Source organism: Merops nubicus, unplaced genomic scaffold (genome assembly GCF_000691845.1).
Source record: "Merops nubicus isolate BGI_N331 unplaced genomic scaffold, ASM69184v1 scaffold18616, whole genome shotgun sequence".
NCBI lineage: Eukaryota > Metazoa > Chordata > Aves > Coraciiformes > Meropidae > Merops > Merops nubicus.
The window spans coordinates 42,053-54,349 of record NW_008615799.1 but is presented as its reverse complement, the minus strand read 5'-3'; the positions used below and the strand labels follow the sequence as shown (position 1 = coordinate 54,349).

Genomic DNA, 12,297 nt, shown 5'->3' with positions numbered 1-12,297 from the left:
ATTCTTTTAGAAGGTCTTGCTGTGGAAACTATAATTTCTAACGTAGACTAAAGGCAAGTTGATGGTGGAATCATGATTTAGAAAAAATGAGTTCCGTGCCTTGGAGAAACCCCACCAGGTGATGCATAGCAAGGGATAATGACAGGATTTCAATTTAAAAACTAATTCAGATGAACGCTGAACACAAAATCTACAACAGAAAAACTTTCTAGTTAAGAGATCAGAAAAACTTGCACACAGGATTTTTTTAGAGAACTTACTAAGGGGTTCTTTGGAACAGCAATACTCATTGTCAGTAAGACTTTTAGAACAAAGTAACCTCCAGAAGAGCAGAAAATCACTAATTCAGCATCTGTCTTCAAAAAGAATGAACAAAATAATCTGAATTACTGAAGTCCTATCAATCTGATCTTGGCAATGAACAAAATGGCAAAAAAAAAATCCCAAAAGGGAATGAAGCTTGATGGCAAACAATATAGCAACATGAAATTGTGGTAAATAAGCAATGTCAAACAAAGCTGATTTTTTAAAATGAGAGCTGATGACATTGAAAAAGCTCTTACTGAGATACAATTAAATAACATTAAAATATTATATTTATATTTTTCTAGAGCAAAATTTTGGTACTTTATTTTAATTACAAAGCAGCGTGATGCAAAAAGTTAACACAGCAACCATTTTATATGAGTTTCAACACATTCAAAATATAATTTTATGCAGAAAATAATTGTTTAGGATTTATTTTTGTCATGCATCATGGGACATCACACTGTTGGTACTTTTATCAGTGGCCTGGAATAAATTAAATATCTGATAAAATTTTGAAAATGACACAAGACTCAAATAGCTAAAATACAATGAAAACGCCAGGTCACTAGTATAACAATCTAGATCACCAGGTAGGCTGGTCACACGTTATCAGCGTGTCTGCACTTCTCTAAGATATATATCAGAATACAGGCCATAGCTGTACAAGAGAGAATGTTACCCTGCTGCACTATAATCAGAGAACTGTCAGATATCTCAAAGGATAAGAAGTTAAGTGCAAATTCTTAAAATAATGCAGTATCCCAAAAGGCGATCCCTGCAGATGTAGACAGAAGACCATAAAGGCAAGGAAGAAAGGCTATTACCTCTTCATCTGATGCTGATGTGACTGTTACAAGAAGATTGCAAAGGTACAAGATAAAAACCTTGAAATTAATAACTGATGGGAAATCTACAGAGAAAAAATGTAAAAGATTCATCTGTTTCATTTATCAATGAAGAAATTAAGAAATCACTTTGTTCCTACCATGTAAAAGGAATATCCTCAGAGACTGAAAATAATGTACAAAAAAGAACTTCAGTCACTGTACTGCACACAAATATAACAGGACCAGATGGCTGGGGTGTTGAGCTGTAGCTTGACAAGTGCAGATAAGAAATGAGAGCAACTTTTACAGAAATCATATTTAAATACTTATGACCTTTATGAAAAATACTGATGAATTCTTTGGCACAGTCTATGTTTCAGTGAAGTTCATATGCTTTTTTTCTAAATTCCTATTTTCTCAGAAGAAATAACTCAGAGAAGTCTTATGTTATGCAAAAACCACACTGGTAAGTGATCATCAGCCTTTCTTAAGGGACTGTAACTCAAGAATATATAAATACTTGTAAATTAACCATGAAAAGTTAAATATGCACAACCATCATTTCCTGAAGCCAAGGAGCTCAAAATATCCTCCTTGTTATGAAATGGAATTCCACAGTATTTTTGAGAAGATAAGATAACACTTTCTTCGTCCTTAATCTGCCACTTTTTGATTAAAAAAACCCACTGTATAGAGGTAAATTACATAAAAGGTTTCAAATGAGAAAGCTTTTATACAATATAAAACATCCAGTTGCCCTGAATTCCAGAGCAATGACAATGATAGGTCAGTGAACAATAAAGTTTTGCTGTAACAGTTCTAACACATCATAAGAAAAAAGATGTGGCAACAAATCTGAGAATATCTTGTTGTGTTTTCTAGCTTACTAACGAGTGGCTAGTTTCATTTTATAATTCAAGAATCATGATTTACATCTGCAGGAAAACTGAAATCCCCCCATCTTCAGAACATCTGATTTTACCCTTAGAAAAAAAAATGATCCTAATTTATCAGGAACATTCTCAAGGGAAACAAACAACAACAGCAAAAAAGGGAAACAAACAACACCTGAGAATTACTTTTCTTTCCCTCATGCAAAATAATAATAGATATATGAATAATTTTTTAGAAACTTGTTACTAACTGAAAAAGGAGGAAAAAGAAAGCACATGTACTTTGTTGCCTCATGTCTGTTATGTATTGCAGGAAAATTTTACCAGCTGGGGATTAACAGTTTGGTCATGTGCAGCCACACTTGTACTTTCATGTTCAGGGAGTACGCATATGTAGAAAAAAGTGCCACAGCCCTCATCTTACCTCTCAGCCTCTTCAGCCTCTGCTCCCTCCTCCTCCTCCGCACGATGAGCAGCATCACAAAAAGCAGCAAGACCCCAACCAAGATACAGGAAATGGTGACCAGCATCTTTAGCCCTTCGTTGGTTGCCAGCCCTTCCTCACTTTGCACAACTGACTTAATGAGTGGAGGGATTGTACCTGGAAACAGTGTCATGATATTAGATGCCTATTAATGAAGACAAAAGATTGAATTCTCAGGAAATATGGCATGTTATATGCTTCAGCTGCATGCAGAACTTTAAGGACCTGTGAAGTTCAGAGTGGATGCTACGTTTGCATGTACAATGGCTATGCACCTGTAACCAGTGACACTGGCAACAGGGCGCTGACTGCAGAGACTCAGAGGTTACCAGCAATCAAGATGTGCGTTCATTGATGAAAGAAAACCGTACCCATTAAGCAGTCACATACTATGATCAGTTTTAAGTCACATTAAATCACTACAAACCTGTAAGAGATCTCAGAATTACAAACTATGTATATTACTGATTACATTGGAAAATAGCCGTGCTGCCACATATTCATACTTTCTGCTGGGCTTATCTTTGCAAGGAATATATTTGACAAAGTTAATTTTGTGTGACACATATCACATGAATCCTTTGCACAGAAACATTCCTATATCACGTCTTAGGGGTGCAGCAGTGATATTGATCTGAAATTCAGATAGCAGACCTGATGCTAATTTGCTAAAGAGTGTCTGACATCATACTCATCAGTAAAACAGGAGAGTAACACTGGACAGAAACAATCAGATTTTGAGAGTGAAATGAGGGAAATGAATCTACAAACTCCTGGCATCAGCAGACAGCTCACTTTTTCATTTTGGGACATATTTGCATTTTGAATATACCTGGCTTCCTGGTGATATATAATACTTGAACTTTTCAGTTCTTTCTTTCTTTACTTCTAAAGGACGTGAGAAGAATGTAGAACTTTCTTTGAAAGGCTGTTTAGTCTTGGAAGACTTCTCATTCATTTCCTGATTACTATTAAACTGCTGAATGCAACCACAGATGAGGCTATAAAATGCAGATTTGTTTGAAATGGTTAGAAACACACAAGTATTGTGAACTGTGATGACTTTTGATGGAAGCTATTCAATTTTAACCAGCTACTGAAACATAAAAGTGGCTACTTACTTGCTAAAAGCATAGGAGGGCATGATAGAAAAACAGGCACATCCTTTTTTACATTTTAATTGCTACATTGAGTGATATAGTTATATCTCATTCTGTAACTTACAGTATTAGGAAAAAAAAAATTCTGATATGATGCAGTGCAATGTGAGTGCTATAACCACTGTGAAAATGTAGAATTCTAAGTCATATTTTTTCAGAAGAGCTATTTGAGTTGCATATAATGAGAAGAGTAGTTCCCTAAAGGGATGAAAATAAACAGAAAAGCTACAACCATCCAAACTTATAACAGGTATTTCAGAAAATTTCTTTTCTTAGAGTTGCATTTTGAATATTTTTCTACTGTTCTGTTGAAGTTCTTCCCCATAATATTCTTCCTTTTGCTAATTTTCCAATTTTTCATTTCTTGGAATAAACATATAGTAGAATTTTTTCATATCTTAACTGGGTTGCCATTTTTGCACTACTCTAAAGGCAAAGAAAGGTAAAGGTAAAACTCCTAAAGATAAAACTGTCTTTAAATCCTCTTAAACCCTCCTGAACAGTAAAGGACCAAATTTTCCTCTGAATTAAGTCACACAGATTAAGATTAAGTCACACACTGAATTAAGTCACAAAGGTCTGCTGGGTTCAAGATATACCTAAAATTATGTCTTGCTATCCTTAATACTTTAATGAAAAGCAAATTAAGAGTAACCTTAATTTCAGCTGAGTCTTAAGTGTTTAGGTAAGTGATTATAATTTCCCTGACCCCTTCTAAGTAAAATGTGAACCTCATAACACTGTATACAGGCAGTACAAGCTTGATTAAAAAACAAACAAACAAAAACCCAAACCACCAAAAAACCCCATACTATAAGTTTATATTTCCTTAACATTATTCATTTGTGGATATTGAGCATTTCTATTAGAAATTACTGAAACCTAAAACTGGTATCCATTCGGAAAACACCATTTCAACATTAGTTGTCATTTTAGGTGTTGGCTAGGAGTAGAATAGTTAGAGATTTTCCTCAGAACAAAGTTCCATACAAATTGGGAGGAGCTTTTTTTTTTTTTTTCTTTCTTTTTTTTTTTTTTTCAGGTCAATTCAACCATCACCCTTTGTTAGCCTGCTTTACTGGTGCTTCACAGATGATGTAATCTGAATGTCTCTGATTCCATTTTCTCCTATGTTGCAGCCCTTCTAGCATCTCCCATTGCACCCTGTGACTTCAGGACTACCAAGTGTTTTCCTGTGTCCTCACTGTTCTGTTCATCATGGTAGCAAGTGCTCTGGTGGGCTAGAATCAATTGGCATAGCTTAGAGAAGCTACCAAGCTGATCTGATTTAATGTCAGGGCTACTGAGTAGCTGATCTCTGACTCAGGAAGCTGCTTTGCAGAGCTACACACTACAGCTGCACGGTGCTAAAAATATCTTCTTATGTATTGAATGCAAATGTTCTGAAAAACAAGGGGCAGAAGGGTCATAAAATCCGTAAGCTGAAAATGGTTAGCTGAAATATCTATGAAAGGAAAGCAAAAAGTCACATGTGGATCTGTCATTAACCTTTTGACCTAGTTCACCATGAAGAGATTTAAGGTAAAGGATACTTAGCCGTGATATTTCTCGGGAGCTCTGTAACAGATAAAAATCAGGTACTGCAGTCCAAATGAAATAACTGAAAGAGCACGTAACTCAAGGGTTTCTACAAAGTTTACAAATGCTTTATCTTAAGACTGCTGAAGCTCCTAAGCTTGTTCTTAGCATTTGGTATCATGGAACTTTCCTACACCTATTACTTAATCTTCTAAGTACTATGGCTGTAACTCTTTTATCCTAAGGACAGCTGTGACCCCTAGAAGCTGGAAGGGACTAACCCCACATCACAAGACAAATCAGTGGTAGAGACAGGGTTAGCATTCAAAAGTGGAGCTGGACAAGTCCTGGCAAAGCATGCATAAGAAACAAAACCATCAATGCCATAAATGGGAAATTTTCTAGCTGACCAAAAGCAGTGGCCCAAAAACTTTAATGCTACCAATATTTATTTTTTGGTTTCATTTTCTGACTTTTAAAGATGCCATACAGAAATACATAAAATCAAATGATGTGCAGGGCACAGTATCTGAAACCAAGTATGATCATGTAACCAAGAAGCAGAGTATGACAATATCTCAAATCAGTTCATTGTAAGAATACATTTGATTTCACTGCTTTTAGTGGGAATTTAAGGCTTGGACTACATTTTCATATAATCTCATTTTAAGGTATGACAGTACTGTTCGCCCCAGTTATATGTGTGTAACAATAACTGTAGACATTAAAAAAAAATAAATCACTGAAAGTTGGAAGCTGCCTGTAGAAAGACACTGGAAAGAAAAGGGGATAGTCTGAGTGAAGTGGCAAGAAACTAACTCACAATACTTGAAACGATTATTATGGGCAACACCTATACTTCTTGAGTAAAACAGGTCTTAAGTCTACCTGGCAAGACCTGGCAACACTTGTATAACAACTACTTGGCTCTCAGTTTTCCTTTAGGTCTCTAAAAGGCTGAGATAAAAAGCCTTTCTCCTAATTTTTTAGAAAGTCTGAAATGACATAACGAAAAGGGATGTGCCATGAGGGCATGTGTCATTAACCATCACCAAGAACTGCTGAGTAGCTAGTGCAAAGACTGAGATAGCATTAGCGGATGTGGAAGATGCTGAAGTTTACTCCCTGTCTGATTCATAGCCCACACTTCTGACTGGGAATGGTCCCTGTTTCTTGGTCTTTCCTGAGCCATACATGGGCATTGTCCAGGAGAGTGGTTTGTGTGGGACAAAACTTTGGAAAAGAAATGTGTTACCAACAATCTGGTGCTGTCACTGGACAATTGTCATCTCTTGTTTGGATTTGCTCACTATTCCTGTTGTTTAATCTAACAGTACAGATGTTGCCAGGTGGTTGCACAATGTAGCACAGTGTCCCTGGCAAAACAACCATATCTTACACTGGGTGTCTCTGGAAAAGCTCTGGAAATTCACACTAGAGTAGTCCAAGAGATTTCTATCTGGAGACATCTGTAGTGCTTTTACTGCCTTTTTTTTTTTTTTTTTTTTTTTTTTTTTTTTCCCCCCCAGAAATACAGCCATTTCCCACTATAAAGCCAACAGATGCACACATGTGCCACCATCACTTTCAACAAACTTGCCAGGATGTAAGCCGGAGTGACTGACAATTTGGCATGTTTGCTCTTGCCCTCTTGTTCTGGCTTTTGCAGGATGAGCAGCAACCCATGGCAGAAGGGCAGGATCCAGTAATTCCTTCATCCCCTGTGCCCTGCTGTTGGGCATGACAGAGCCATCTGTCACGGCCATTAGTTTCACTCTCTCCTATCTGTAAATAGGGATAATAGTACTGCCATTGCTTTGTCCTTGGAGGAGGATGTTGTCCCAAGGCTTTCATGGAAGACAAGCTAGTTAGCTGCTCTGTTGCATCACATAATGGGTTTTGAGCTGTGGCACAAGGACAGTGCATGGAATAGCAATGAGGCCAGTCACCTCTGTGAATGGCTGCAGGAACCAATTGTATGGGATATAAAAAGTTCATGGAAGAGATGCATGAAATACTAGCAAGTGCTTCTGTGACTACTGGAACTAATGACACCTAGTGTCCTATAGTTATGTGTCTCATGGTTGATCAACTTTGGAGCAGGAGCTTTACCTCAGTGAGGACATATAAACAATTCCTCTTTTCTTCCTAGCAGCCTACTGTCATGAAATTAGCAGGCATTTTATTTCTCAGAGTCTGCTACCTCACTGTCAGCATGGCTAGCAGATTCAAAATGGGTTTTATGGTGGGAAAAAAAGACAGACAAGCAAAAAAACCATATGAGGAACTATAGTAAAAATAGTATCTCAGACATGTAAACAAAAAATAAACTTACTGCCATCATAATTGAGCGTTGCAAATTTGGCTTGTTTCTCTGCACAGCCAGCACTGTTGCACACTCTCATCTGCAATTCATACCAGGTTGCCTCCTGGAGGTCATATAGTATGTAGGACTTTGACAGGGATGTCCGTTGCGCGGTGGTCCAGACTGTTGTCCCAAATGGCCGGTACTCCAGGGTGAAGGAAGTGATGGGGCAACCACCATCATTCCAGCCGATCAGGTTCAGTCTTACTCTCGTGGTGTTGATACTAGCAAAGAGCTCTTGTTCCTTTGAAAACTGTGGCTCTAGAAGCAGTGATGTATTTAAAATGAAATGCTTAAGTACTGTAGATACAGGATTCAAAAATATAAAATTAAGAGAGTAATTTCTAGGACAGTCTTAGCTTCATCTTAAAAACAGTATCTATACATTGAACTTGTTTTTCCTCTGCTTCTTAACTGTTTTTTCACACTTTGTGCTAGATTCATAAACTTAGATTTTCAAATCCATATGTGAAAAAAAAATCCATACATCTTTGCATGGAACTGACTTGCCAGTTTGCATGGACTGTCAGAACTCAACTTGTAAATCTAGTGCTGAGAGTTCATATCAGTAAATATCCCTGCTCACTGCTATGCAAAATAAAAGTTTCAGTACACCACATAAAAATACTATAGAAAACGAATACACTTGAAGATTTTCCATTGGTGCTCTAGTCTTCTTTTGAAGTGGTATTGAACATTTTTTTTCTGAGAGCACAGAGGCTTTCAGTTAGGGAAAATGACAATTTTGAAGAACTTGCAATAAACCCGTGAATTTTACAGGAAGAAAAGTAACAATTCTTTCATGGGAATAGCACTAGCTGGAATTGCTATAGCCTAAGATAATTGAGACACTTTCTTCTCAAATATCTACCAACCCATCCTAGAAAAAAAATATTAGACAACTAAGGATGGATCATCAGCGGGTATGTACCTCATGTTCTGCAGTGACAGCCTCTTCTGTCACAACATGAACAGAACTGGACATGATTCCAAAGCAAATAATATCAAAATATCCAGGTCTATCTTCTCATCAAACCAAGATCTACAGCAGAATACAAGAGCTTTAGGTGACAAAAGGGGATAGAAATCAATGTACCTTTTCCAAGCGTTTTGGCCTCAATGATCTCACTGATGCGCCCTGGCCCCACTCCGTTCTGAGCAGTTAAAGTAAACTTGTACCAAGTGCCACACTTCAATGTTTCTAAACGGTAGGATCTCTCACTAGGGCTAATTGGAAAACTACCCCACTGCTCACTATTATCTTCAGAGTACTGCAAAATATAACCTAGAGGAAAAACACAGATGGCAACAATAAACCAGACAAAACCCACAAATTCTGCAGATAATATGACAAGCCGTTTTAAAGACCTAATAAAACTAGAAAAATCCAATGCACAGGAAGACATACACGTCTCACCTGACTAAAAGATACCAAGCAATACATTTTGCCTACCCATACAACAGCTTAAGCATAATTTTTATGATCATTTTAAAGGGAAAGCAAAGGGATAGACATTTCTAAATACACTTCAATCAGCAACAAAGACCAGATGACGAACCTGGCCCCTCAAAAATGAATTATTAGAGATTACATGCCTGGAAAATCAGAGAGAGTAACTGTCATAACAACTGAGGGTACGCTGGAAGGAAGTGATTAAGTCTGTGATTAAACCACCACAAAGAGAAACTGCAATTTACTGAAAGCTGTTATCACGGCAATAGTGCACATTAAGCAGTGACAGCAATACAGATTGCTTTGTTTTAATCCTTTTGTAGCCATTCATAATTATATACTAATGCTATCACAGATGATAATTTAGTAGGAAGTTACATTTAACCTAAGTTACATTACCTCGGATAGAACTGCCACCATTGTCTCCAGGTATCCAAGAAAGAGTGATAGAGGAAGATGTAGTTTTGGATACAGTGAGTCTTGGTTGGTCTGGTGGAACTAGATGGGAAATAGTTAAAAACAGAAAATAGATTAAAATGATTAGATGTGATCTTAATCCCTTCTAACAGTCACTTATCAAATAACTGTTTTGAGTTGCAAAAAAATGCAAATTATTTCTGTCAAAGTGTCTGTTTAGCTGACATCTGTGGTTCAGACAAGATCAGGCAAGCTCTCATTTTTTTATATTTAATTTTCTACACAGTTTTGTCTTTCCATTCTTAACCCTTGCTTTTCTGTGTATCTTTTGTATCTGTCCTGTCAGATATGAATGGCATATGAGCTACACAGCCATTATTTCTCATATCCATTTTAGGGAGAAGCTGAACTTTTAGTGACAAGAAACAGATAGTCACTTGCAAACGATGCCCCACTCATGCATGTATTTGAAGGCTACTATGGCAAAAGTTTTTAAAAAGAGTGTAAGAGTGTCTGCCAGTGTAACTGTGAGTGTTGACTAGGTAGCATAGGTAGATCTGTGATCAGAGGCACATCCATACGTCTTTCAGATCACATAGTCTATTCACTGAGGCTGTTGGTTTAAAGAAGACAGAACTCTATCAGCAAAGGCTGAAGAAGCCTGGAATCACTTCAGTTCTCTCGCCCCTCATAAGCAGTATAGCTATGTGTAAAATATGCAACATAAGAACCATAGTTTCCAGGACCAGCAGCTCCTCGCAGAATGCCAGAGTAAGACAGAGTTCTCATGTCCCACCCTCTCCCAAGCATCCGGTTTCCTTTGGAGGAAAATCCAGCATGAAAAGCCAGAGAAAGAGTCATGCTATACCCCAACAAGTCACTCGGGGTAGGGAGAACTAGAACAGGTAATTTGGGCTGGAAAACGGACTGAGAATGGAGTCAGTTTAGGCTCAGCTTAAGTAACCCCAAATTTCACCAGTGTATGGTGGCTGCACTTCAGAGCTCAATGATCAGGGCAGAAAGTGGCAAAGTACCCAGTTTCCATTTAATCTTGGCAAATCTATCATGAGCCAATCTGATCACATACTGATTATAGCCCGGAGAGCTCATCTCCGACTTCTGCCCAACTCATTTAGCTAGTCCTGTTGTACAAGTGAGCTAACCTGAACCATGACACAAAACCAGTAAGGCCGTGGAGGATGGAGTTTATTAAAATAAAGAAGAACAGCAGGTGAAACTTCAAAGAGCTAGTTGAATATTCATTAGAGCCCTGAAGGGTAAATATTTACTAACACTTCACCCAAGTGTTTGGCATCTGCAATTGTCAGTTCAGAAACTGAAAGGGGGAGAAAGAGAAGTTCCTCTTTCAAATCCTTTGCACTACTCTGGTCATGCAGAGCAGCACTGTCTGGTTCATTTTAAAGACTGTTTTCTGAACAGGTGCTACTAGAGGTCTGCAAGCTCCTCAGAAACATAGCCAAAACTGAGTTTCGCTGCATCACGAGCAAGGCATGAGGCACGGACAGCATCCATCATGGGAAGGGATCTGCGAAGCAGTGCCAAAGCTGGGATGGAAAGACAGGGAGGAGAGACGACAGGGCACTCACACCTTCTCAGGCCACTGCCACTGCAAGCATGGGAAGGAGGTGATGGTGTCAGTGACTACTGCTGGCAGGAGCTACCGTTTCCCTGCTGTAGTTACTGCTTAACAGACACCAGCCTGTCAGCAAGTCAGGACAGAAGTCACAAACACTCTGTCATGTCCAGCAGTCTGCTGCCAAAAGGCATTGCGTGTTTTGCCCGTTTAAGGGGTAGCTCTACCTGCCAAGTGAAACTCCAAGAGAAGCTTCCTCATGCAGTTCATGTTCAGGTCAGCAGATTGCAAAATAATGAGTGCTGATGTGAAATGGAGGCTGCTGGTTTACTGCTATGGACTAGTTCAAAGAGAACTTGGTTTTATTGCCCTCACAGGGCTAAACCATGCTGAAGAAAATTAAAAAGACAGTTTATACTCTAAACAAAAATTTCTTGTGTAGGATGGATTTGTTCCATTATTCTGACTGACTTAGTTGATTACATGGAGGGAGACTGTGTACACTGCACTGTGAAAGCTTTATCATAAAACCTTTCATGTGATCTTCACTCTATGTACAAAAGATGGTGGTCCCACACAGTAAATGCCAGTCTTTCTCTGTCCCTCAGGAAAGTAACACAGATTTGCTTTTAGTTACTGCAGTTCAGTAACAGCAAGGATATGCAATCACAAAAGTACTTAGTGAAATATGAATATAAGATTTCCTTTTGATAGTGTTTTCTCTCCCCACTTCCTGTTGTGGTCATGCTTCAGACATTACAGAAGAGCACCTTTAAACTCTGTTGGATTGTAGGTCAGTTACTGTACACTATGGTACTTGTTTCAAGTCTTAGCAGAATGTTTTATGCAGTGAGGGTTGGACTGCAGCTGAAACAATCTCTTTCTGTGTTCTCATACGTTTGCACTAGAAGTTTATATCTTGTATCAAGGGACAGGGGAGTGACTGGCCACTGCATGCCCCATATTCCAAATGCAGTTACTTGCCTCCCTACAGTACAACAATTTCAATCAGCTGTAGCACTCTTAGGATGTACTTTACTGTAAGTGAGCAATGAAAACTGCAGAGTGAATTCTTGGTATGTGAATACACATGCTCTGCTTCACATTTCTGTTAATGTGTATTCTTATATAGATATTGCTTGTATACGTATCAGCACCATTATGGATACATTATAGACATCTCAACATGCATATAAAAAGTAGCTAGTTGAAGGTCTTCTGATGTTTCATTTTAAATGCTTCCTCATATTGACCAT

The 12,297-nt window shown here is 38.2% G+C and overlaps 1 protein-coding gene across 1 annotated transcript in view; it reads right to left on the bottom strand.

Moving 5' to 3' along the window:
* Positions 1-260: 260 nt before the first annotated feature.
* The window catches only part of DSCAML1 (Down syndrome cell adhesion molecule like 1), a gene marked incomplete at both ends in the record, with an annotated part of 53,968 nt that continues 41,931 nt past the window's right edge, over positions 261-12,297 (bottom strand). Inside the window, 6 exons of the mRNA XM_008942654.1 lie at positions 261-356; positions 1,134-1,219; positions 2,454-2,630; positions 7,548-7,838; positions 8,674-8,862; positions 9,430-9,528. Of these exons, the coding sequence (XP_008940902.1) occupies positions 261-356; positions 1,134-1,219; positions 2,454-2,630; positions 7,548-7,838; positions 8,674-8,862; positions 9,430-9,528 (938 nt within the window). The remainder of the gene's footprint in view (positions 357-1,133; positions 1,220-2,453; positions 2,631-7,547; positions 7,839-8,673; positions 8,863-9,429; positions 9,529-12,297) is intronic.